The sequence below is a fragment of the Callionymus lyra genome, chromosome 14 (genome assembly GCF_982586985.1).
Source record: "Callionymus lyra chromosome 14, fCalLyr1.hap1.1, whole genome shotgun sequence".
Taxonomy (NCBI): Eukaryota; Metazoa; Chordata; class Actinopteri; order Syngnathiformes; family Callionymidae; genus Callionymus; species Callionymus lyra.
In genome coordinates, this window is record NC_141831.1 from 20,753,701 (window position 1) to 20,775,846 (window position 22,146).

General features: G+C 35.9%; 1 protein-coding gene across 3 annotated transcripts in view; it reads left to right on the top strand.

Moving 5' to 3' along the window:
* Window positions 1-22,146, top strand: part of acsl6 (acyl-CoA synthetase long chain family member 6) — a 28,167-nt gene that overhangs the window by 1,018 nt on the left and 5,003 nt on the right. For 2 of the 3 annotated variants that reach the window (XM_087808162.1, XM_087808163.1), the window contains exons 3-16: window positions 61-293; window positions 6,650-6,870; window positions 8,467-8,581; window positions 10,928-10,992; window positions 12,681-12,782; window positions 12,877-12,976; window positions 13,760-13,938; window positions 14,647-14,679; window positions 15,845-15,896; window positions 16,954-17,027; window positions 17,104-17,181; window positions 20,056-20,190; window positions 20,269-20,403; window positions 20,498-20,593. In XM_087808162.1, coding sequence (XP_087664288.1) covers window positions 248-293; window positions 6,650-6,870; window positions 8,467-8,581; window positions 10,928-10,992; window positions 12,681-12,782; window positions 12,877-12,976; window positions 13,760-13,938; window positions 14,647-14,679; window positions 15,845-15,896; window positions 16,954-17,027; window positions 17,104-17,181; window positions 20,056-20,190; window positions 20,269-20,403; window positions 20,498-20,593 — 1,431 coding nt within the window. In that variant the 5' untranslated portion in view covers window positions 61-247. Of the gene's footprint in view, window positions 1-60; window positions 294-3,270; window positions 3,357-6,649; window positions 6,871-8,466; window positions 8,582-10,927; window positions 10,993-12,680; window positions 12,783-12,876; window positions 12,977-13,759; window positions 13,939-14,646; window positions 14,680-15,844; window positions 15,897-16,953; window positions 17,028-17,103; window positions 17,182-20,055; window positions 20,191-20,268; window positions 20,404-20,497; window positions 20,594-22,146 lie in introns of all 3 variants that reach the window. The other variant, XM_087808164.1, reaches the window with a different exon arrangement.

Consider the following 22,146-nt stretch of genomic DNA (forward strand, 5'->3'; position numbering starts at 1 on the left):
GAAGATGCTCATGAGGTCTTGTTTGCTTAACCAACACTTTTTCATATTGTCCCCTTCCAGCTGGACTTTGGCCCACAACCCCTGTCCTCCGACGTGTCTCAGATCAGCGGTCGACCCCCACCACCACCACCATCTCCTCCTCCTCCTCCTCCTCCTCCTCCTCTTAATCTCCCAGATTGTCGGTGACTTGCTGCAGTCGATGCTGCGGCTCTGACACGCTCCTGCACCGGGACTCCATGACACAGACATGCTCGCATTCGTTTTGGTCTCTGGGTCGCTCTGGATTATATTAGGTGAGTTTTTTTTTGGAAAAAAAAGCCTTTTTATGTGCGATCAGCAATATTCGTAGGAGCTGCAGGGGGGGTCGTTTGGTCTGATGCACATCGTGTCATTCATTGCCGGCTTTTTCACTCACTTGCTGCACTGCGTCTATTTTTAACTTCATTATTAAACATTGATGTCACTTAAATGTCTGGGCACCTGTGATTAAAACCATCGCACCTATTTGGGGGGTTTACATGGAGGTAGAAACATAGAAAAGGTGCACATCAGGTAGGGCGGAATGGCTACCAGTGTGCGCCTGCGTACAAACGAGCACCAAAAACGTCTGCTCTCTTGAAATAAACCGCACGTATAGTGACGCGTTTTTAGACGAACACTCGTCCTAGGAATGCGTGTCAATATGAGCGTTTTTGAAGGTGGGCCAGCCGGGGAAAGTCGTTTGACATTGTGCGTAATTCCCATGCGCACTTGACGCAAGTGGATTTTTTGCGTACAGGCCTCTTTGGCAATTCTGCGTTAAATGACTCATTTAAACGCGCACGTCGCATCATTCGGTCGCTCGCGAGCCGGTTTTGAAACAAGCCATGTCCTCCACCGTGCCTCAGAGATGGAGGACGAGAGGAGGATGATGGTGGCGAGGAGGACGAATGACGCGATCGGAAGCCGAGGTTCTGATTGGACGGAGCTGTCCACCAGAGAGGGGTTCTGAAATCCAGCGGCCCACCGGCGGATTCTCTCCTCGCTCCGCCTCGCGCGCACTCTCCAGTTGCAGGTTTATATCCGGCCATTGACCTCCTGTCGTCTTTGAAACGCCAGAGGACCTTCTTTAGTGACGTGAATCTCACACAATATGCACGTTAGTAAGCGAGTAGACTCAAAGGAGGGTGGCAGAAAGGAGCTCAACTAACAAAAAAAAAAAAGAAAGCAAATATTATTTTGAATATGAATGATCAGCTTTAGGGGGTGAATACACAGCAAACGGGTAAAGCAAACAATAATATTTTTATTTAATCTGGCAAGTAATCTTGTTCACAAAATACAAGAACGGTGTTTTTGCACCTATAATAATATGAATTTTGAGACGTTAATGATGTGTGATAACCCCTTAGAATATGATTAGAACTTGAAATTTATTACGCAAAGTTTCAGTAAAATTAATATTTTACTAAACTCTTTGTTGTTATTTTGGGGGGGGGGGGGGTGGGGGGTTGGTAGGTGGTTAAGAGGTTTTGGATTTCAACACCAAAAGCAGCAGAAGCACGTTAAGGTAAAGGACAGTTGGTTTGTCTCGAGCATTAATATTTAACTGTCACAGTATGGTGCTGCATATTTAATAACCAACACTGCCGGTGAGAATGAAGTGCTATTTAAACAACTCTGAATTGTTTTGTAATTGTTATCATAACTAATTCTTAAAGTGCTTTCAAGTGGCCACATTTTCTGTCACAAAATTAAAATGTATATATTTGTATTCACCAGTTTATAACACGAAAATTGAGTCTAAAGGGGAAAAGATATACATTTCTATTTAATTATTAAAGGTTATTTTAGTGAGTCTCATGTTAATTGTACCCCCTCGGCACACACACCTTATTTGAAACTCAAACACAAGTATTTCGATGTTTCCAATTAAATTGTAAAGATATAATAATGTATACATCATATAAAGCACCCTGTTGAACCAAAACACATTTGAACATATGTTACTGCACTTTCAGGATACAGAATATAAAGTTGTATTATACATACTGCTTTAACATCTCAACTCTGCTAGGTTAGCTAAACTTAAGTACATAATGAATAGGGTTGAACTCGATGAGATGGAAGGTTGCTGGTTTGATCCCGTGTTCAGATCTGTTGGTGAGCTGAGCTCTGTGTCCCATCAGTGTACAAGTGTGTACCTTTGGGGTCTAGAAACACATTGTAATTCTGATTTAACATAAACAGATGTCTTTCATTCAAATTGGTAGATTAACGCAGCTAAATTCCATTTGATTCATCTTTGTTTCATTAAACTTTAGTTTTTTTATATATGTTTTCAATTGATCATCACTATTTTTTAAATAAAATGTTAGATATTCCATTTACAAGCAGAAAATACTCTCAAACATGTAACTCTGCCTCACAAACAATGCAAACACTGTTTGATCTTGATTAGCTTTAGCCTCTTGAGTGTCTTCTAATCAATTCTATTGTCTTGTGTTGAGTGTTTAAAAAGAGATCAATGGTTTTGTGGTAAAGTTGAACAGCCTATTATCGCTGTTTCAGCATCCAGCGTTTACTCTAAAGTAATGCTCAAGCCGTGAGTGCTGACTCAGTCCTGTCTGCCCGGTTACACTTCTCCAGTGAAGAGCTGAAATACAGTTTTTGTGGGTCAAATACCAACCAGTAGCTCTTCGGTTATCAGCATTTAAGTCCACAGAATATTAAAAGCATTAAACTGTCGAGAAGCTAGCACTGTCTGCTAATACAAGCTAACTGCCATGCTAACTTTGTTAACGGCCATTAATAAAATACAAACCAATAGCTTTGTAGTTTCTATCATTAACATCATTTAATATTACAGGATGCTTTTTAAATTATATTTTATACTCCAGTGAGAATGGTCTTTTCCGTCTGATACCTATTATCATGGGTACTGTACAAGCTAACCATTCCATCAGTATGTAGCAAGTTACCTTGTTGGTCTTGTTTGTGGTATTACTGATATATTAATGAAGTTTACAGACTAACCCACAACTGTTTAGTCACCACAATTTGAGTGTTGATCCAGTATTTATATATTTAATAAAACAAACAATAGTTATCAGGTCACTTGCTACTTGCTAATGATACTTGTTGGAAGCTATTTAGATGCTGTAAATAACCATTTGTGACCAACATCTGTTGATGACCAAAGTATATGTGAATGAAATCTGCAGCCAATAGCTGGTCAGTCATTCATATTTATATATTTTTTACAATTGTATAAATCATGTTTGCCAACAGACCAACAGCCCCGGCCATCTGCTAATAAAAGCTAACTGATAAAAGTTGGATTCAGCCCAGTCTGCCTGGATATACTTCGCTAACAGGTAACTGATAGATATTTATTTTCATTTCCACACCTTTTGTTGACTCAAATATTTTACTACATAAATGATCATTATCTCCTGTTAACTTTGCTAACATGTAGCTATTTACTTGTCTTGTTTGTTAAACAATAATAATAGTTTCATCTTTGGTTGCATATCTCGATCAGATAAGCACATGATATTTTCGGGTTAAGAAGATCACGCATTACCACAGTATAAAGTAAGGAAAGATTCTTCTAGTTTACAATTTCATCTGAAAGCCCTTAATCTGACACAAAACACTGTTTGCGCAACATAGTAACTATAGATTTTCTCCTAACAAATATAATTAAAGCTATTGTTAATGTACAAGTTATTACCACTTAGATTAAATTGTCTCATGTAGAAATAGAAGTAAAACGTTTATACAATAGGAAGGGTGACAGATTAGCAGTTTTTATGGAAAAAATGTTCTTAATAAAGTTAAACTTAAAGAAGTTGTATTTAGCTAATACAATAATAAATACACAAGTATATTAATACAATTATTTATCTGATAGGTTCCTTTGGCTGTACTTTAATTGTATTGTAATTTAGGATTTCTTTCCAGTTATTTGGCATTCTTTTATTAATTCCTTTTTTATATTAATTTTAAATTAGTTCATAGACATTATCTCCTCAACCATAGAGGTTATATGATCAGCTACATTCGTCTGTCTTTTAGGAAAATTAATTCTCAGTTAATTCTGATAATTCATTCACTCGGATCATCACATCTTTTGCATAAATCGTCACTCTCCGTGATGGAGAGGTAAGACAAGGATAACGTATTAGTAAAAACTGATAATAAGGTGAGATGTACAACACTATTTACAACACTATTTTTCAAATTATACAGATTGTGATTTTAAAAAAGCAGAAGCAAAAGGATTGGGATAGGTCAGTGTTTTTTGAGTTCTAGCAGTAGTTTTGCATGCTTCTCTCAGTGATAGCCATTCAAATGTAGCTTGCAAATATCAACTGCATTATTTACCAAGGAAGGTGAGTGTAAGGTATCACAGGAGTCGAGGGAGGAGTAGAGCGGAGGGTGGTGTTTCGCCAGGTGCCAAACCCGGCCAAAGCACATCACTGACCTACTCCCGCTCGCCTCAGCTTAATCTCATCAGTGGCAATAGGAAGGTGGTTGTAGGTGAGTGCGGGGTAATGTGAAACCTGAGCGGGCGTTGGCACATCACACATGCACCTGAGACCTCTGGATAACAGGTTTGACTCAATATTATTAAATAATTTTCCTCTTGGAAAAAACTTTTTTTTTTATGTGTTTATCTCTAATCCAGTTTAAACATCGATCATGCGTTTGTTAGTTTGAGCGAGAGCCTGCACCGGAGGGGGCAAAAGGAATGGAATATATGATTTGAAAGATGGAGACTGGCTTCTTCTCAGCGCCTCAGTAGTGAGGTTACTGCTGGTCAGCTGTCTCTGCGCTAATAGGCTGTAATCCCCGTCCGCTGGACTCTAATCATTGGTGACAGGCCTCGGATGGGCTGATGGGGCGTGACTTAAGGAAGCATAGGGCGTTTCAATCTGAAAGCCTCAGAGGTCAAAGTAAGCGTCTCATTCAGAAATCTAACTCACACTCGCCTTTTAAAATAATTTTTTGTTATGATCATTTTTATCTCCTTAAATGCATTTAAATGCATTCAATGATTTTAGCATCAACCATTATGAAACGATCTACATTCCAGCTGTGGCAACATTCTTGCTCAAACAAAGCAAGAATGACCTGCGTGATTTTTTCTCCCTCTCCCTAAGGGGGGTTCAAAAACAAATAGTCGCATTCCAGATATGACCAGCTGAGTCAACAGTTCCGCTCAAATTAGATTCTTAAAAAATAGATCAGAAAAACGGTTTCAAATCTCCTCTTTGGTCAGCGAGGAATGTGTGTCGCTTGAAATACAGTGAGTCAGCAATTTTCTCTTTGAGTTGTGTGACATGGAAGCTGATAAACGTGTTCTAATCAATGTTTGTTCTCTCTTGTTAAACTCAACTTTAATACAACTTTTATCTCCAGCAACCTAGAAAGGATGAATGAGGGAAGAGGCAGCTGGTTGAAGCTGATATAAAGATAAAGGCTTCAGTCAAAATTATACCTTTACGACAACATGGAAACTGTGCATCAAGCTGCCTTGTCTGTCTATCGATCTTTCCATCAGGGATAGTGCAGGACGATAACAGTGGAGCTGAGCCAGTGAGCCCAAAATGGAGCCGAAGTCATTATTTGTATGAAAAAAAATGTTTTAAAAATGAGAAAATTCCACTGGTGCAGCAATTTTGTATTTTTTAATTGGAGTGGGGGGTACATTATTTGTTAATGTTATTAAAAAATGCATATACATTTTATATAGATAATATTAAATTCTGGCATATAGTGCCCAAAGATTAACATAATAAACTTATAAACATGTGGTCAAACAAATGTGTATCTTAAAAATACCCCAAATCATTTTTTTGTAAATAGCCAGGCACAAGACAATATTACAAAATTAAAAATAATTGATAAAAATAGAAACAGAAATAGAAATTTAATAGAAATTGATATATAGAGGGAAACGAAAAACACAAATTCCTAAAATGAGTAGAAAAAATAGTCACAAATATATATTTAAGAAGAAAGAAAAAGTAATAAATGATCAATTGAAACACTTTTAAATTGTATTTAAACATGAACGATAATATAATAGATCCTGTGGGACATTTTTACGTGTTCAAAATGACACCAACACTGTGAGGAAAGGACTAGGGTGTGTGATTCCCAGACCACACTTTGCTTTAGTCTTTCCTTTAATATACAGCTTCTCTTTTTTGTACAGATGTAAATGTAAAAACGTTTTCCTTTGCGTGTTGGTTCAGTATGGTCGAGGGGGCTGGATTTTATCCCAGCTACTTGGGGTGAGAGGCAGGGGTTACCGTGGACAGGTCGCTAGTCAATAGTGTATAGAGATATGACCGCTGACATCTTAGGAGTCGTGAAGTATTTGTGTGTTATGCAACTTGTATTGAGCAAACGTCTCACTTATTTCTATAAGAGAATCACACAACAAGTCACTGCAGTGTTTCTCACCGCTCATGACTTCCTCCTCTGAGTCATGTCCATGGAAAGGGAAAGTACGCTCATCTGAACAGTTGTCAAATGTTACTATCTTCTGGAAGAAGAAGATGAAAATGAGTGAATGAATGAGTTAAAAAAAAAGTCATAATGGCTCTTAAACAGATGATAACTAATAAAACTGTACAAATCTATTGTCTGTTCTCAGAGCTGAGCTCCACGTTGATGGAGAAGATGCAGGCGCAGGAGATGACGAGCGACCTGAGAGTACCAGAGATGGAGGATCTGGGCCACTACATCCGCTCCCTTTCCACCTCCACGCTGGTGGGCATCGGCGCCCTGACAGCCATGCTGGCCTACTGGATGGCCACGAGACCCCGTGCCATCAAACCACCGTGCAACCTCCTCCACCAGTCTGAAGAGGTGCCGGTGAGTAAATACACACATTTATATATATTTATATATATATATATATATATATATATATAAATGTAAAACCCTGTCTTGCAGTTTGAGGTGTTATATGTCTTTTTATTTGTGATTAAAAGTTCATTATAATGAAATAAGCCTCCAAAATATGCAACATTTAGTCCGAAACACGGAGATTAAAAATGTAATTCTTACTGCCAATGGATTAGCGGGTCTCAGCTTTGGCTCAGACTTTAGAGCAGACAAGGGTAAAGTGCGGCCCAGCGGCGACACGCGGCCCTTTGACTGTATTTATGGCGGCCCTCATGAGGTCAGAGTTGAACTGATCTGCATGTAGAGAGTGTTTTAGACAGTGAGAAAACAATTTTATGTTGTATTTATTAAAATATTAACCCTAAGTAGAACTTATTTAAGTTCTTTATTTAGGACTTTTCAGCCTTAATCAGTTTGTCCTTTTTTGAAGATAATTCCCCTAAAATAATTTGAGTGAATTTGATAAAAGAAGGTATTTTATATTCATCTTATATATGTGAAAGGTTTATAAATGTGTTTAAAAACGTTTTTAAACCTTGTTGTCCAAACTTATTAGAAAGAGATGCACATTTGATGTTGTAAAAAAAAAACAGTGTTCAAAATTTAAGGCACTTAAATCTTCAACTGGTTTCAAACAACCTTCATAACTTCTTAAAGGAAGTGAGAAGGAAAACATGTTCTTTTTCATTCCAATTGATTCTTGGGATTTGTCATCAAAAGCCCATGTGACAAACTATCGTGCTCTTTTGTTGCTCGAGTCTCAACCCTGGTATGAAATGTATGAGTCATGCCAAACTTTCTCAACAAGATATTCGTCGGTTGCTATTTTAAGAGAAAAGTAGGACTAAAAATATCCACTTTTTTTTTATTTAAGAATACAAGAGTACAAGGATTTTTTACATTCAATCAAAAGGTTTATAACTAAGAAAGAAACACAAATAAAAAACTGTATTTTTAAACTTACATATGAAATAATTTCAACATATTTTATATGAAACAACATTCTTTATTTAAAAAAAACAAAAGTCGGACCAGCTGTGGTTTTGTTTTCAAGTGACACATGGATAAACAAATATCACACGACCGCACCTTCACCTAGGATTTCAATGTTGCGTCGTGAGATGCTAAACATGCCATTCATATTACTTCCACTTCATGTAATCGCTGTATTTCCTAGAATCGTTTGATTTCAGTGAAATATATCAACAGGTTGTAACACAACGGTCTTTCCTGTTCACGTGTTCAAACAATCCGATGTTTCCTACCTCAAAATGATGATGATTCATCCAAATCCCTTTCTTTATTTCTTCATCCTTGACTCATTTTACTCTTCTGCTGAAATTGAACTCACACTGAACTACTAAACATAAATAGTAAAACTAATACAACTATCTGAGGAAGATTTTTAAATAGTAATAATAAGTCACTTAAAACAGTCTCTATTTCTAAAAACAATTATTGCACCAGTGGACAAAGCATGTGCACTATTTTTAGAACTTCCTTTTTGATGCTAAAATCTGTTCAAGATGATGCTCTAACTTTTTCCTCCTCTCTCTTCACTAGCTTGAAGCTGGGGCACGAAGGTCGATGATGGGCGACAGATCCAAACTTCTGGCTCATTACCATGACGACGCCAAGACCATGTACGAGGTCTTCCAGAGAGGCCTGCATATATCTGGTAAGAAACACATCATACATTCTGTCTCCAGTAAATAAACCTATTTTTAGTAGGTCAACCAACCCACCAACCAACTTGTTGTTGTAAAAAATGTTGTTTCATTTATTTCATCTTGGTGAATAATAGCGTTTTAAAGTGTTAAACACTCCAAAGGCAAAAAAACAAATGTGTTTGTAGTATCCCTTGTGTTGTCTCTGGGTCAAGGTGAACGACCTCCACCACTGCATATGTATTTCTAGAAGCCAGGGAGGTTGTTCACCTTGACCCAGAGACAACAATAGGGATGATAGGGCCACACTATACACTGAATGTTGCAAAGGCCTTCTAGTATTTTCTTTTATTCATTTTCAAAAACAACACATCTTTAAAAGTGAATGAATTCAAAATATTGTATTTAAAAAAAAAGCAACAAAAAAAAAAAACAGTTAGAAACTAATTCTACTGTTTTATAGTTTCCTGTTGCGCATACATGGGTCTCATAAGTGAAGGGAAAGGGCCACAAACCAAGGTTTTCTAACAAAGAAAGACTGATTAAGTCATCAATTCTGTTTTGTATTCTTGCACTCATTGATCCGTCAGGAGGTCTCCTTCCGGAAATTGTTTTTTTATTTTCTATAATTATTTTCTCTCAGTTTAAATAAATGTTTAATACAGGTGGGAAGACTTTTTTTTCTTAGCTCAAAACAATATTTCTAATGTTTGTATATGTACAATGTCTAAGAATTTTAAGATGCCAGACTTTATAAATAATTTATTTGTGGTTTAATTGGATAAGAAGCTTTATTAATTATTCTAATGACTCCTTTCTGGAGTTTAATTATATGATCTATGTATGTCCTGCATGTATTTCCACAAACCTCAACACAATATGACATATATGGCATTATTAGTGAGAAGCATACTACACACAGACATTTATTGTTCAACAAATCCCCTACTTTGTAGATAATACCAATAGATTTAGCTCATTTCTTTTTAATGGACTCTGTGTGTGAATTCCAACTAAATGTATCATCTCAAATTACTCCCAAGAATTTGTTCTCAAATACTCTTTCAATTTGTACTCCATTCAGGGATAATTTAATTTCACAATTAGCCCTGACACCACCAAACATTTATTTGCATTTAATGATAAATCATTATTTTCAAACCATTATTATCCAATCCGTCAAAACAATTCTTCAAATATTTTTGAAAACTGAGGTAGCAAAGACACCGGTCTATAATTTAATATAATATGCTTGTCATCATTTTTACAGATTGGGATTACTTTATTCTATCATGAAAAAATACCTGTTTGGAAAGAAGTGTTACATATATATGTAAAAGCACCGAAGAACAGTTTTACTGCAGCACAAACATTTCTGACGACACAGTGTTCTGACTCAGAAACCCCCAATAAAACTGCTGCTGGAGGAGTCCTTCGACTGCTGCAGTGCTGGGTGCTGTTGCCAGTGGTAACAGTGTTTCCGCTGTTCTAAGTCACCGAGAAATTGACATGTAGCGCCTCAGATATTTCCTCTGCATCCACACCTTTCTGGATGAAGGTTTACAGATAAATAAAGCATCAATTCTTCCTGGATTTTATCAGTCAAATGCAAATAAGAGGTTGGTTCTCTGAAGGTCTTCTGAAGGAATTTGGAGACTATAGTAACTCAAAGGTACATATACAGCCATTATAATAAGGATAATAATACATTTTATTTATATTGCACTTTTCGTCATACATGACCTCAAAGGGCTACAGCAGAGTTAACACGGGTAAAGTAAAGGTTAAAAGTAATTTAAAAAATCAAAAAAGCTTTTTAATAAAAAGGTTTTCAGGCCCTTTTTTAAAAAAAGAGTCCCGGCTCTTAGTGGGCCTCTTTATGTTTTCAATGTGGATGAGAAGTCGTTGGAAATGAGGGGTCACCGACCTTTGTGCGACTGAAGGCTACTTCATGGACCACGGCTACCAAGAGTTTGATTGACACTTGGGAAAAAAAGGAGAGCTTTTTAGTAAAAAATAGTTATAATGTTTATTTATGTTTATCACTAACAACATTTATAAGCATGGAATGATCCTTTCTAATATTTTTAACGTTAAATTTAAAGAGATTTTTTTGAAAAGACAGAGCTCCAATGTGACCATTGCTATTATTAGCACCGCGGAGCACAGCGTTGGTGACCCCCACATAATCTAGTGAACCATGAAGAAGCTGCTCAATTCTATCAATCACGCCTTTTTTATCTTTTCCTCCTCATCTGAACAAAACGGGAAGCAGGCTCTCTCTCTCCGGCAACTTGAGTATCGAGAGGATCTAGTTTTCATCATATCCTGCTAAATATAACTTTTGACTGTTTCAGGCGATGGACCTTGCTTGGGATCAAGATTGCCTAACCAGCCTTACAAATGGTTGTCCTACAAAGAGGTGAGAGTCATCATAGAGACATCTACTGGGATTAAACTCAATCATATGCTTCGTATTACAGACTGACAACTGTTTTTTTCAGAATAATAAAAAAAAGGCACATTTTTATTTATTTATCACCTCAAATCGTTGACTATCTGTGCCTCAAAAAAATCAAAAAAACAGTTTTACAGAATACAGATATATAATACAGATAATGTATTCCTGCTGTCAAGACGGACTTAACGCTTTGAACCAAGATTGGATTTCTCATCATTGTTTAAAGACACATTTTAATTTTAATTACAAAGAGAGAAAGGACGAGCAGAGTTTGCCGTTCTGTGTCCCAATCCTTTCTGAAACACTGACGTGTTAGGTTGTTATTTTGTTATTTTGTACCCTCCCAACTACACAAGCCATAAATGATTTTACTCTGAAGGTTCCATACAATAACACACCTGGATAATTTATACCATCGAGGTCACAAGTGGCGGTTACTCAAGAGTCCAGTTCCTGGCTCAGAGACCTCTCCCAAAATTCCTTTCTCACACATAGAAGCAGACAAACGATACCAACAATTAAAATACTGTTATGTGTTCAAGTCAATTTTATAGGTTAGGTTAGGTAGAACTTTATTGATCCCTCACAAAGTCTCTTTCGGGAAATTGTTTTTTTTCCAAATTATCCACAGCAAATACAGCAATTTTTCATAAAAAAATAATCAAAATAAAATAAGAACAAGAACAAAGAGAAGATATAAACATATCTTAATTCAACACTTTTCCAACATCCGCCCTGGATTCTGAGGCGCAGCGTGTTTTTGTTTTTTTTAGAAAGTCCAATGCTTTTAAAGTGCATTATAGTGGAAAATACAGTAAATACATTCTAATGGTGTTCTTAATAATTCTCCCGATACACAAGAAAAAACAAAACATTTTTTATATTCAAATACTGGCAGAAGAAGCTTCCTCTTTTTCTGCTTGCCTGTGTGTTGTGCGAGCAGGTTTCAAAACGCCACCTACTGTCCATTTCCTCGTGATAAGGTTTTATTAATGATAGAAAAAGATTTGAAAAAATAACAGAAATGTACAGCAAGAATATTGGCAGCAAATAAAAAACGTCCAACTTGCAAAAAATATTTTGTCCATTTCAAAGAATCTTTGCCGATTTTTTATTAATTAATAATGTATTTAATCTGTGTTTATGTGTGTGTCCGTATTACGATTTGGTGTTGTTACTGTACAACCACTTTAAAGTTAAAATCATTTTTATCTGCCTATTTGAATCAATATGTTTTCCTGTGTTAAAACGTGTGAAGCTGCGGCGGCGTCACGTGGGCTTGGGAGGGAAGCCTGTGAAGTGTTATCGTGAGAGTTTCTCAATCAATGTGAATTTAAGGGGTTTTCCAGCTCGTAAGATGATTTGAAAACTTCCCGGTGCTGTAAGACATGTCTGAACTTGACCACGCGCTCATCATCGATGGGCTGCAGGAAACGGCAACAAAGCAGAAGTTGCAGTGGAAAAATGAGGCAACACTGAACTCAGATTCCTCAGTTGATTTATGCAACTCTGATTTCCTCCCATAGTCATACCACATACAGATGTTTGCTGATTATTGTAGATTATCTGTAGATGTAGTTTTTTTTTAAAGTGGTTGTCTGTCCCTTTGACAACAAAATGAAGCTTGACTTGAACCGCTTTACGTTCAGGTGACGTCCCGAGCCGAGCACCTTGGATCCGGCCTCCTGCACCAGGGCTGTCAACCCAACCCCGACCAGTTCATCGGAGTGTTTGCCCAGAACAGACCCGAGGTGACTCGCCGACTCAAAACTCTTGTTTTTAAAACCTCTGTTCTGCTGGGTTTTTTTTTTTAACATTTTCTGGCCACGTCTGGTCTGATTTTAGTGGATCATCTCTGAGCTGGCCTGCTACACCTACTCCATGGTGGTGGTTCCTCTCTATGACACACTGGGCCCAGACGCCATCAGGTTCATCATTAACACTGGTGAGAAGAAACGCAGACAAAGTGGAAAAATTAAAATGATTTTCCTGTTAAATAATAATTAATAACTGATTTCCTTTTGACTACATTTTGTTTAAATGCTTTCTATTGTCATGTTTTTTGGAAATGGAATGTATTTTTTTTACAAACACAAAATGTTACGTCATTATTAATATAAATCTTTTTTGGAATACTGAAGTATGTATTCATTTACCGTGTCTACAACATGTCTGTGTTTTGATTTTTTTTTAAAACAAATTCAGTATAATTTATACATGAATAATTATAATAATAATTCATTTTATTTTAAGGCCCCAATACACAGACAAAAGTCATCGTACATTTAATACAGCAAAGCAAATTAAAACATGAAAACACACTTATAAAGTCTGAGTAGTTATACAGTATATATATATGCAGTTTTTCTTTATTATTATTTATTTGTTTTTTTTGCTTTAGGGGTGTCACCACCTCATATTATTATCCCTTTCAAATAAAACCTGTATGACCCCCTCATTCATTTTTTATTTCTCATAAAATCCCTCAAAATCAAAAATGTTTTGTTTAAAATAACATTGTTGCCGCATATAAACCCACATTATCAGATTATTATCAATGTTATTTCCTCTATTATGTGTTAATATATATCCAAAAATATAATTGTGTCTCTTCAAAACAGTTTGTCTAATAAATAACATTCATTGTGTTCTTTTAAAGTTCCATTTTCCTCCTCTTTCTTCTGCTGATACTCACAAAAGGCTGCTCGTGTGTGCTTGTGTATTTCAGCGGACATATCCACGGTCATCTGTGACAAGATGGAGAAGGCTGAAGTGCTTTTGGGCAATGTAGAGCGGAAGGAGACGCCGGGGCTTCAAAGAATCATCCTGATGGACGCCTTCAATTCGGCCCTCATCGATCAAGGAACCGCCTGTGGTGTCCACATCCAGGCAATACAAGAAGTGGAGGTAGGAGCGCTAATGATTCTGACGATACAAAACAAAATGTCTTAAAGGCTAAATAATTAAAGGCTAAAGACAGCATTGTATTATTGTATCTTATTATTGTTTTGTTTTTTTTACCGGTCGAGTCACTCACAACAAACCCTCATAAACACAGAGACAAAGCATCAAAGGAATGTTTTTTTATATCCGCAGCCGGACAAACGTCATATTAGGTCCTTATTATGTCTGACAGGTTTGTGTTTATGTGACAAGTTGTATTCTCTTGATGCCACTACACCAGCCGGTCAGGTTTTCAGCTGTTTACTGGAAATGATGCGCGATTATAATCGACTGAGGTGAAATGAAACACATGCTAACTGTTTGCATTTTGTTATTATGAAGAATATAATATAATCATTCTTTAATAGAATTAAAAAATATATATATTTCTCACTTTACATTTTTATGAAGTGAGATAAATGAATATATTTTGCCTTTACTGTAGTTCATATTGTTAGTTAAGGGGAGGTAAAAAAATAAATATATTATGAATATGGATATACAGTATTTCAAAACATTTTAATAATGTGAATTGCTGTTACATATTATGAGATTTATTTTCCCTCCAAAACATGTTCAATTTATACATTTGCAAAGAGAAAGTTTATTTATTCAAAAAAAAAAAGCATGCTATTGTTTACTCACACTAAATAACACATTTCTTTTTTTTAGGCTCTGGGCAGAGATCACCACAGAAAGCCGATAGTAAGTATGAGAACAGCTAAATACAAGTAACCATCATCTTCCTCTACTAATGAACATAAGCTAATAAGCTAAACAACTTAAAAGATAATTTTCCTGCGTGTATTAGCATTTTAACATTATTGTGTTGTTTTCAAGAAAGCTTATGATCGCTATCTAGCCTCCTGATAATGTTAGCTTGGTTAGTAGCGCAATATAGTAGTTGTAGGATAGTAGTTGATTAGCAAGTTGAGTGCTAGCTTGTTAGCTAACAACAGTAAACATTTAGAAAGTTAAATATTCAACAGCTACTATCTTACATTGCTTTATACCTTTTTAAAGTTGGCATTTGTGAACCTTTATTATGGTCTAGAAAAGCGCTCTATAAATATAAATTACTTACTTATTTACTTACTTTATTATTTAGTTTTGTGGTATCCTGTTGAATTGATATGTACTTGTAAGTCTTACACTGTAATGGATTTCCTATATAGATAATACTAAGCAAAAAACACAATTTAAGATAAAGTGCTATAAAATTACTGTAAATAAAAAGAGACAGCAAATTACTGGATACTTCCCCCCTTTTTACGTATGTGAATACAAGCAACGTATAGTTGTTTTTTATATGCAATTTACCTTCTTTTTTTTAAATCAACAGTTATTTTACTGCACTTTATTGGCCCTTTTTTGCCTGGTCTTTTCTGTAAATCTTAAAGGAAATTTATTACAGTGTGGGCTAATGCAGGTCGCTGCCGTTATCTTAACTTAAAAGCTAACAATGTTAACATTAGCAAAGCATTGGAGTACAAAATATTCACAAAAAAACATGATTAAGATAACTTAAACAATAAAACAGTCAAAGACACAGGCTGTCAATATATTGCATGTGGTTACAAATTAATTAATTGAATGGTTTCATCATTAATGTTATTAACGTAATTACATTTTCTTTACCGCCAAATTAAAACAGTGAATTTTTGTTTATACTATGTTATACTTAGTTACACCCAAGTGAAAACACATGTGATCAAGTTACTGTATATATAATAACACCTTGGAAAATACTAGAACAAGAAGCTTATATAACTTTTTATTTTCAACCATAGAAATTAGACAAATGTCTCACAGTGTGGGATGCTTTAGGGGTTGAAAAGTCTCATTTTGTTGTATTTCATTTTACTTGCAGCCACCATCACCTGAGGATCTGTCCATCGTCTGTTTCACCAGCGGAACCACAGGTACAACACATGGTCTTGTTGTTTTTTCATGAGATTTCCGTGTTCAAATTCAAAGACCTGGGCTTGTCTGGGCCTGATAGATTACCGCACAAGTTATAAAATACAATCTATGGCTGATAACATTGATAAATCGTTTTGCTTCTTCAGTAGTAAGTAAGTAAGTAAGTAAATCATTTTTATTTGTATAGCGCTTTTCCAGACCAGGGTCACAAAGCGCTTAAACAATCAAAACAATATTCAATAAAGTATATACTTTAAAGGTCAAGATAACACTGATAACACAACAGGAGTTCCAGAAAATCAAGGAAAAGGCTGAACAAATAAAAACTTGGATTATTTTTGGTTTTATTTCACGCTGAGAAAGTCAACAATGTAATCGGGGTCTTCCAAAAACGTGGTGTTTGAAGATTGACTTTTTGGCTGCTTTTATCAAACTGATAAGCTTCACCATGAAACCAGGTCACACGAGGACAAGGGAACATCATCGTGACGCTCTGATGTGGAAGATACTCCCACCTAGCGAGGGAAGCCAGTAATGCATCAATAACTTCACTCGTTGTTGCACCATCCTTTAAAAGAGGAACCTCTTTATACCTCAACAACAACAAAAAATATCTTCCATGTGATCAGTTGGCAATGGAGGGATTTTACAGTGTGTGACCGCTTTCTTTATTCATGTGATGATGACAAAGATATCTATATGTGAAGGGAACCAGGAAAAGTAAAACACACTGTGCAGTTAAAACTTTCTCTCCCCTCACACAGGATTACACATTACAATAATAATAATAATACATTTAAATGTATTACATTTATAATATATATTAAAACATATATAAAAATATAATAATATAAAAAAATATATATATATATATAAATAAATATTTTTTATAATTATTTAATTATTATAATAATTATACATTATATCTACATAATTCACAAGAAAACCTTAATAAAAATTGGTGATTGGTGATGTGTTGATGGAAAACTTCTGTTAGGGTTTCATTATGTGATGTGGTAATTATTGATAATTATTTCTTTGTTCTCTTTCTCACAGGAAACCCTAAAGGAGTCATGCTCACTCATGGGAACGTGGTGGCGGACTTCTCCGGGTTCCTCAAAGTCACAGACGTGAGTGTTTTACACGTTTCAGTGAAAAAACGTGGATCACAGTTAATTCTGGTCGTTTATTTTTCCTTCTCTGCAGAAAGTCATTTTCCCAAATCAAGACGACTGCCTCATTTCCTTCCTCCCACTCGCCCACATGTTCGAGAGGCTGATCGAGGTACGGGGAGGAGGGGGATTGTCTTTATGGGATGTCAAGCGGAGATCAGGGGGCGGATGTTTGATGAACTCACTTCCTTCTTTATCTAGACAGGGGTTATTTCACAAGACAACTTCCTGACCTGTGCTATCATGTGAACAGATAGAAACGCCACGTACGCTGAATCAATAGATGCAGTCAGACAAGTCACTACTTCATGAAAAGGACATTTTATTCAGGAATGTGAAAATAAATACAATTTATATTACTATTTATAGTGACAGAAGTGAAGACATACACAAAACAATGTGATAAAAGTAGGACATCAGAAAAAAAATCATCAATTATAATGATAAATACTTTAAAATAAACTATTTTAAAATATCAATAATTAAATGACATTGAATAATAAAGAAAACATTATTACATATAACATAATTAATTAATTTAATTTGAAAGTATTTTAAGAGAAAAAATTCATCGCCTTAAAGGCACTTGAGAAAAAATGACAAATTAAAAACAAATTACAAAAATATTGAAATGTTAATTTATAATGTTGATATATTGATTTATTTTAATAGAATAAAATTGATCTAAAGAAGCAAGACACAGGAAGGTTAGCAAATTAAAACCACAAAAGTAAGAGTGACTATTTTTTCTCCAAACACTCCAAACGAAATTTTTGATTATTCTCCCAGAATTCATTTCATATGGTGACACTCTTCGGAGTGTGCTGGCGTAAAAATGGTAATCCATGGTGCTCTAACTGGTTCAACAAGGTCCCGTATGTTTTATTGACACAATAGCACCAGGATGGATGAGTCCCAGATGATAACCACAAAACATGGTTTTAATATTGTAATACATTAAACACTCGGCCAGTGTTTGAGCTTTAACTGCTATATTCCTAAAAAACAGCATATTTTCGTTATTTTCAAAATGTTACATATTTCATTCATGCTTGTGTTGATATTAAAAATATATATATATTTAATTTTTAAGACTAAATGCAAAATGCATTCCTTTTGTTTTGAATGTTTGCGAAAAGGGTATTGGTCTAAATAATCATTAATTCAACATAGTTGTTTATATATCTGTTCTCCATAAAATATTTTATATTATAGTAATAGTGACATTTGCGCTTCAGTCTTAACCAAAGCAAATATATAAAGAATAATGCCTCAATAAATAATGCTATTATCTTAGGTATTGCATTATTAAAAAACTATTTTGGTTACAGTACTCTTACCATTAAATATTGATTAAATATAATATAAATAAATGGCCTAATTTGGCCTGGGAGGCCTTGACCCAGAGACAACTCAAGGGTTAAGCTACAGTCTTGCTGTTCAAGTGCAGGCATGCTGTTGCTATTACATTGCACTCGCTGGCATTTCTGCTGCTGGTGACGCGTGGAAAGCAAAATCACGAAGGCGGGGCCTCGGGTCGGTCGTGTCCTCACTTCACCCCGCAAACAGGAAGAAGCCGCTTACAGTGCGTTACAACAGACTGGGCTTTGCTTTGTGTTGTTCGCCAACATTTTCCAGTGGCAATGATATGGAGCTGATAAGAGAAAGATTGCAATGTTTTCATAGTCAGAAATAACACTGAAAGACTTTATTTCTATTCATATCTTAAGGATTTTTTACTGTATTAAGAGGCCTGCCGTTTCCTTGAACCGATCTTTAACATTAACCCTTGTGTTATCCCTGGGTCAGGCGCGAAATATGGGGTCATGTTGCTTCACCTTGACCCCGGAGTTTAAATAATAATGCCCTATTCAGTTGTGATATTTTAATTTCCATACATTTAAGATGTGTCAGGATCAATTGATGGGTTCATAACGATGTTATTTACAGGTTGTGAATGTAATGCTTTGCCTTTAAGTTCTTTCTTTACCAACACAGACATACAGAGTATATCAATACACGATCTGGGAAATCCGGGAACGAATGTGCGTGCAGGTGCAATGGACTGTCTGGATCCGCCATGTTTTTTAACGGCAACCTTATTCGGTCCAAATCTGCACAATCTGTAAAATCAGCAATCCATCTGCACATGGGCGTCTTCTTCCTAGACTGAACTTTGTTTACATTTTTGACCAGCATCCCATTAAGAAAACATGCAAGTAGGGCCGCAGTAGAGAGTTTGTGTTGAGCATGACGATAAAAAAGCTCTTCTTTAAAGTTCCAAGTATATCACGGAGCAAATAGTTGTTTCATGTTTCAACTGTACAAAGATAAAGTTAATGTACAGAAAGACTTGATGATTCACTATCCTCTTCATCCTTCATAAAGGTTGATGCTTTAATATTCAAGATGATATTAGATGCTGAGCTATATACATAAAGTAAATAGTTATTAAGTGTATAATGTGGTGTTTTTGAATGCAACACATTGATTTCACAGATTGTTTGCTGACACTAATGTACAGCATTTGTTCCATTGTAATATAATATAAAAATAATATAAAAACTAGTGATGGTCTGATGAAGCTTCATGAAGCAGTGTCATGTTGTTTAGAGGTCAGTAGGTGGCGCTAACTTGATTTAAAACTTGGAAAAATGGCTCCGAATGCAACTCAACACTGTTACTTTTTTTGAACATGTCTAGGGACTAGATTTTATTCTGTTCTTTCACCGTCTCCAAATGATTGTATCTTGGCTTGATACGGAACACTTGTGACCCTGATCTCTGACACATGTTTTTATTCATTTGCAATCTGTTAATAAAACATCGTAACATTTCGATTTTTAAAGATACATTTTTTATATTCAACCTCTTGTTCTGCAAAAATCAATTTAACATGCAGCCATTTTTTTTCATTTAGAAAGTGTTTATTTTCATGCTCTCGACATTAAAACTCATGCAAGTTTTTATTTGTTCTGTTTGGTAGTCGGTGGTTTACTGTCATGGAGGCAGGATTGGCTTCTATCAGGGCGACATTCGTCTCCTCCCGGACGACATGAAGGCACTGCGGCCCACTATCTTCCCGGTGGTTCCGCGACTCCTCAACCGCATGTACGACAAGGTGAGCTGACCTCCGAAGACTCTCAGCAGGTTCTGGTGATAGATGGACTCATCAAAGTCGTTTTCATTGATGACTCAGATCTTCAGCCAAGCCAACAGTCCGTGGAAACGATGGCTCCTCAATTTCGCTGCCAAGAGAAAAGGTGCTGAGGTCAGCAGCGGCATCATTCGGAGCGATAGCATCTGGGACAAAATATTCTTCAGCAAGATCCAGGTAACTAGATCGGCAACTAAACGGATTTAACTACTTTTGCATTTCTTCTTAATGTCTTCATCTTGCTGTCAAATGAACACCTGTGTTTGTCCAGGCCAGTCTGGGAGGACGACTGAGGATGATCATCACAGGAGCTGCTCCTACCTCCCCCACCGTCCTCGGGTTCCTCAGAGCAGCTCTCGGTTGTCAGGTAAGACACCTGCACAACCACATGCTACTGAAGATTTAATCTGCAACTCACCACAGTAAAATCTGTCATCCTGGAATGTAGCTGTTTTATGTCTGGAGTCAGGCCTCCGTATGGGAGTCGAGTATTTCTGGCAGATTTATGTCTGTTTGGACAAGGACTTGTACATGTCCTCTCAAGGATGAGCGTTAACACGGGGCTGTTATATTCTGCTTTCAGAACACATTGCACCAGGATAAAGCTTGTATTTACTATTTCTTTAACCCATCAGAAGAGGGCAGGCTACTTCATCATAAAAGAGGATACTGATGGGCTGATGTTTCGTTAGAACGGTTGTTAAAAACAAAGGAAAATATTGCAGAGACCGCCATCTAGTGGACTCTGAAAATAGTTACATTGCTTCATGAAGCTTCATCAGACCAGTATGAGTTATTACCGTTTGTATGTTAATGAATAAAGTTACTTGCAAAAGCGTAGTCGCTTGCCTAGCGATGCAGCACCTATTGTCAATTTCTGACGGGTAGAAAAAAATGTTCACTACAAAAATGTATTTTTACATTGAGATATGACATGCAAAATATACTTTCCCACCTCAGACATTAATCCTAATTAATAATAACACTGTTATTATGACCCATGTGTCAATATTAGTGATCCAGTGTTGACTAAGATTCACTCTGTTTGAGACATAATGCATACATTTATATTGCAAAAACTTAAATCTTCCAAATACACAAAGATACAAAGTGCTAAAGGTGATCAATTTCACCTCATCATAAGTGCAGCTAGCAGTGGGATAAACTAGCTAATTTAGCAAGTAAATCATTTCCACTATCATGCGTAGTGGAAAGGTTAAGTAATGAGGGACGAAGGGGCTGATAATTCACAAATTGTGTTGGAATGTGCCTGCTTTAGACCTTGGCTCCCTCAAGGGTTTGAGAAATATGACTAGCAATCATGTTGCTTCAAAAAACAGTGTACTAGAGTCGGATATATATTCCAATTTGGTATGTAAAAATGATGAGTTGGCATAAATCTTGAATCAACATAAAGTAAAGCACCCTGGGCATCATTTTGATATTTGGTGTTTTCAGTGAATATGTTAGGTGTTCATTATTTTTGAGAATTAACATATAAAATAGACTAGAGTGTAGAATTGTAGATTTATATTTTTATAGCACTGAAACAAGCATTGTGTCATTTAAAATTATTTTGTTGACGCGTTTTTATCCTTTAAAAAAAACACAATTTTAAAAGCTAATAATGAAAAGGATCCGCCACAGAAAGTTTACATTCATGATGCATTTTTTTTCCTTTATCCATACATTTACTCAAACTAACCCAAATATATTCAAAATATTTGATATTCTCATAACTGTCTATGTGAAAATATATAGATCTGACTAATAACCACATTAATCTAAGTGTTTATACTTCTGATCGTCGTAAAAAAAATAAACACAAAACCTAGAGTTTGCGTGTGTCCTAAGGTCAAAGTCGACCTTATCATCACTTATCTTACAAACACAGCTTTGACAAATTCAGAAAAAGCTCAG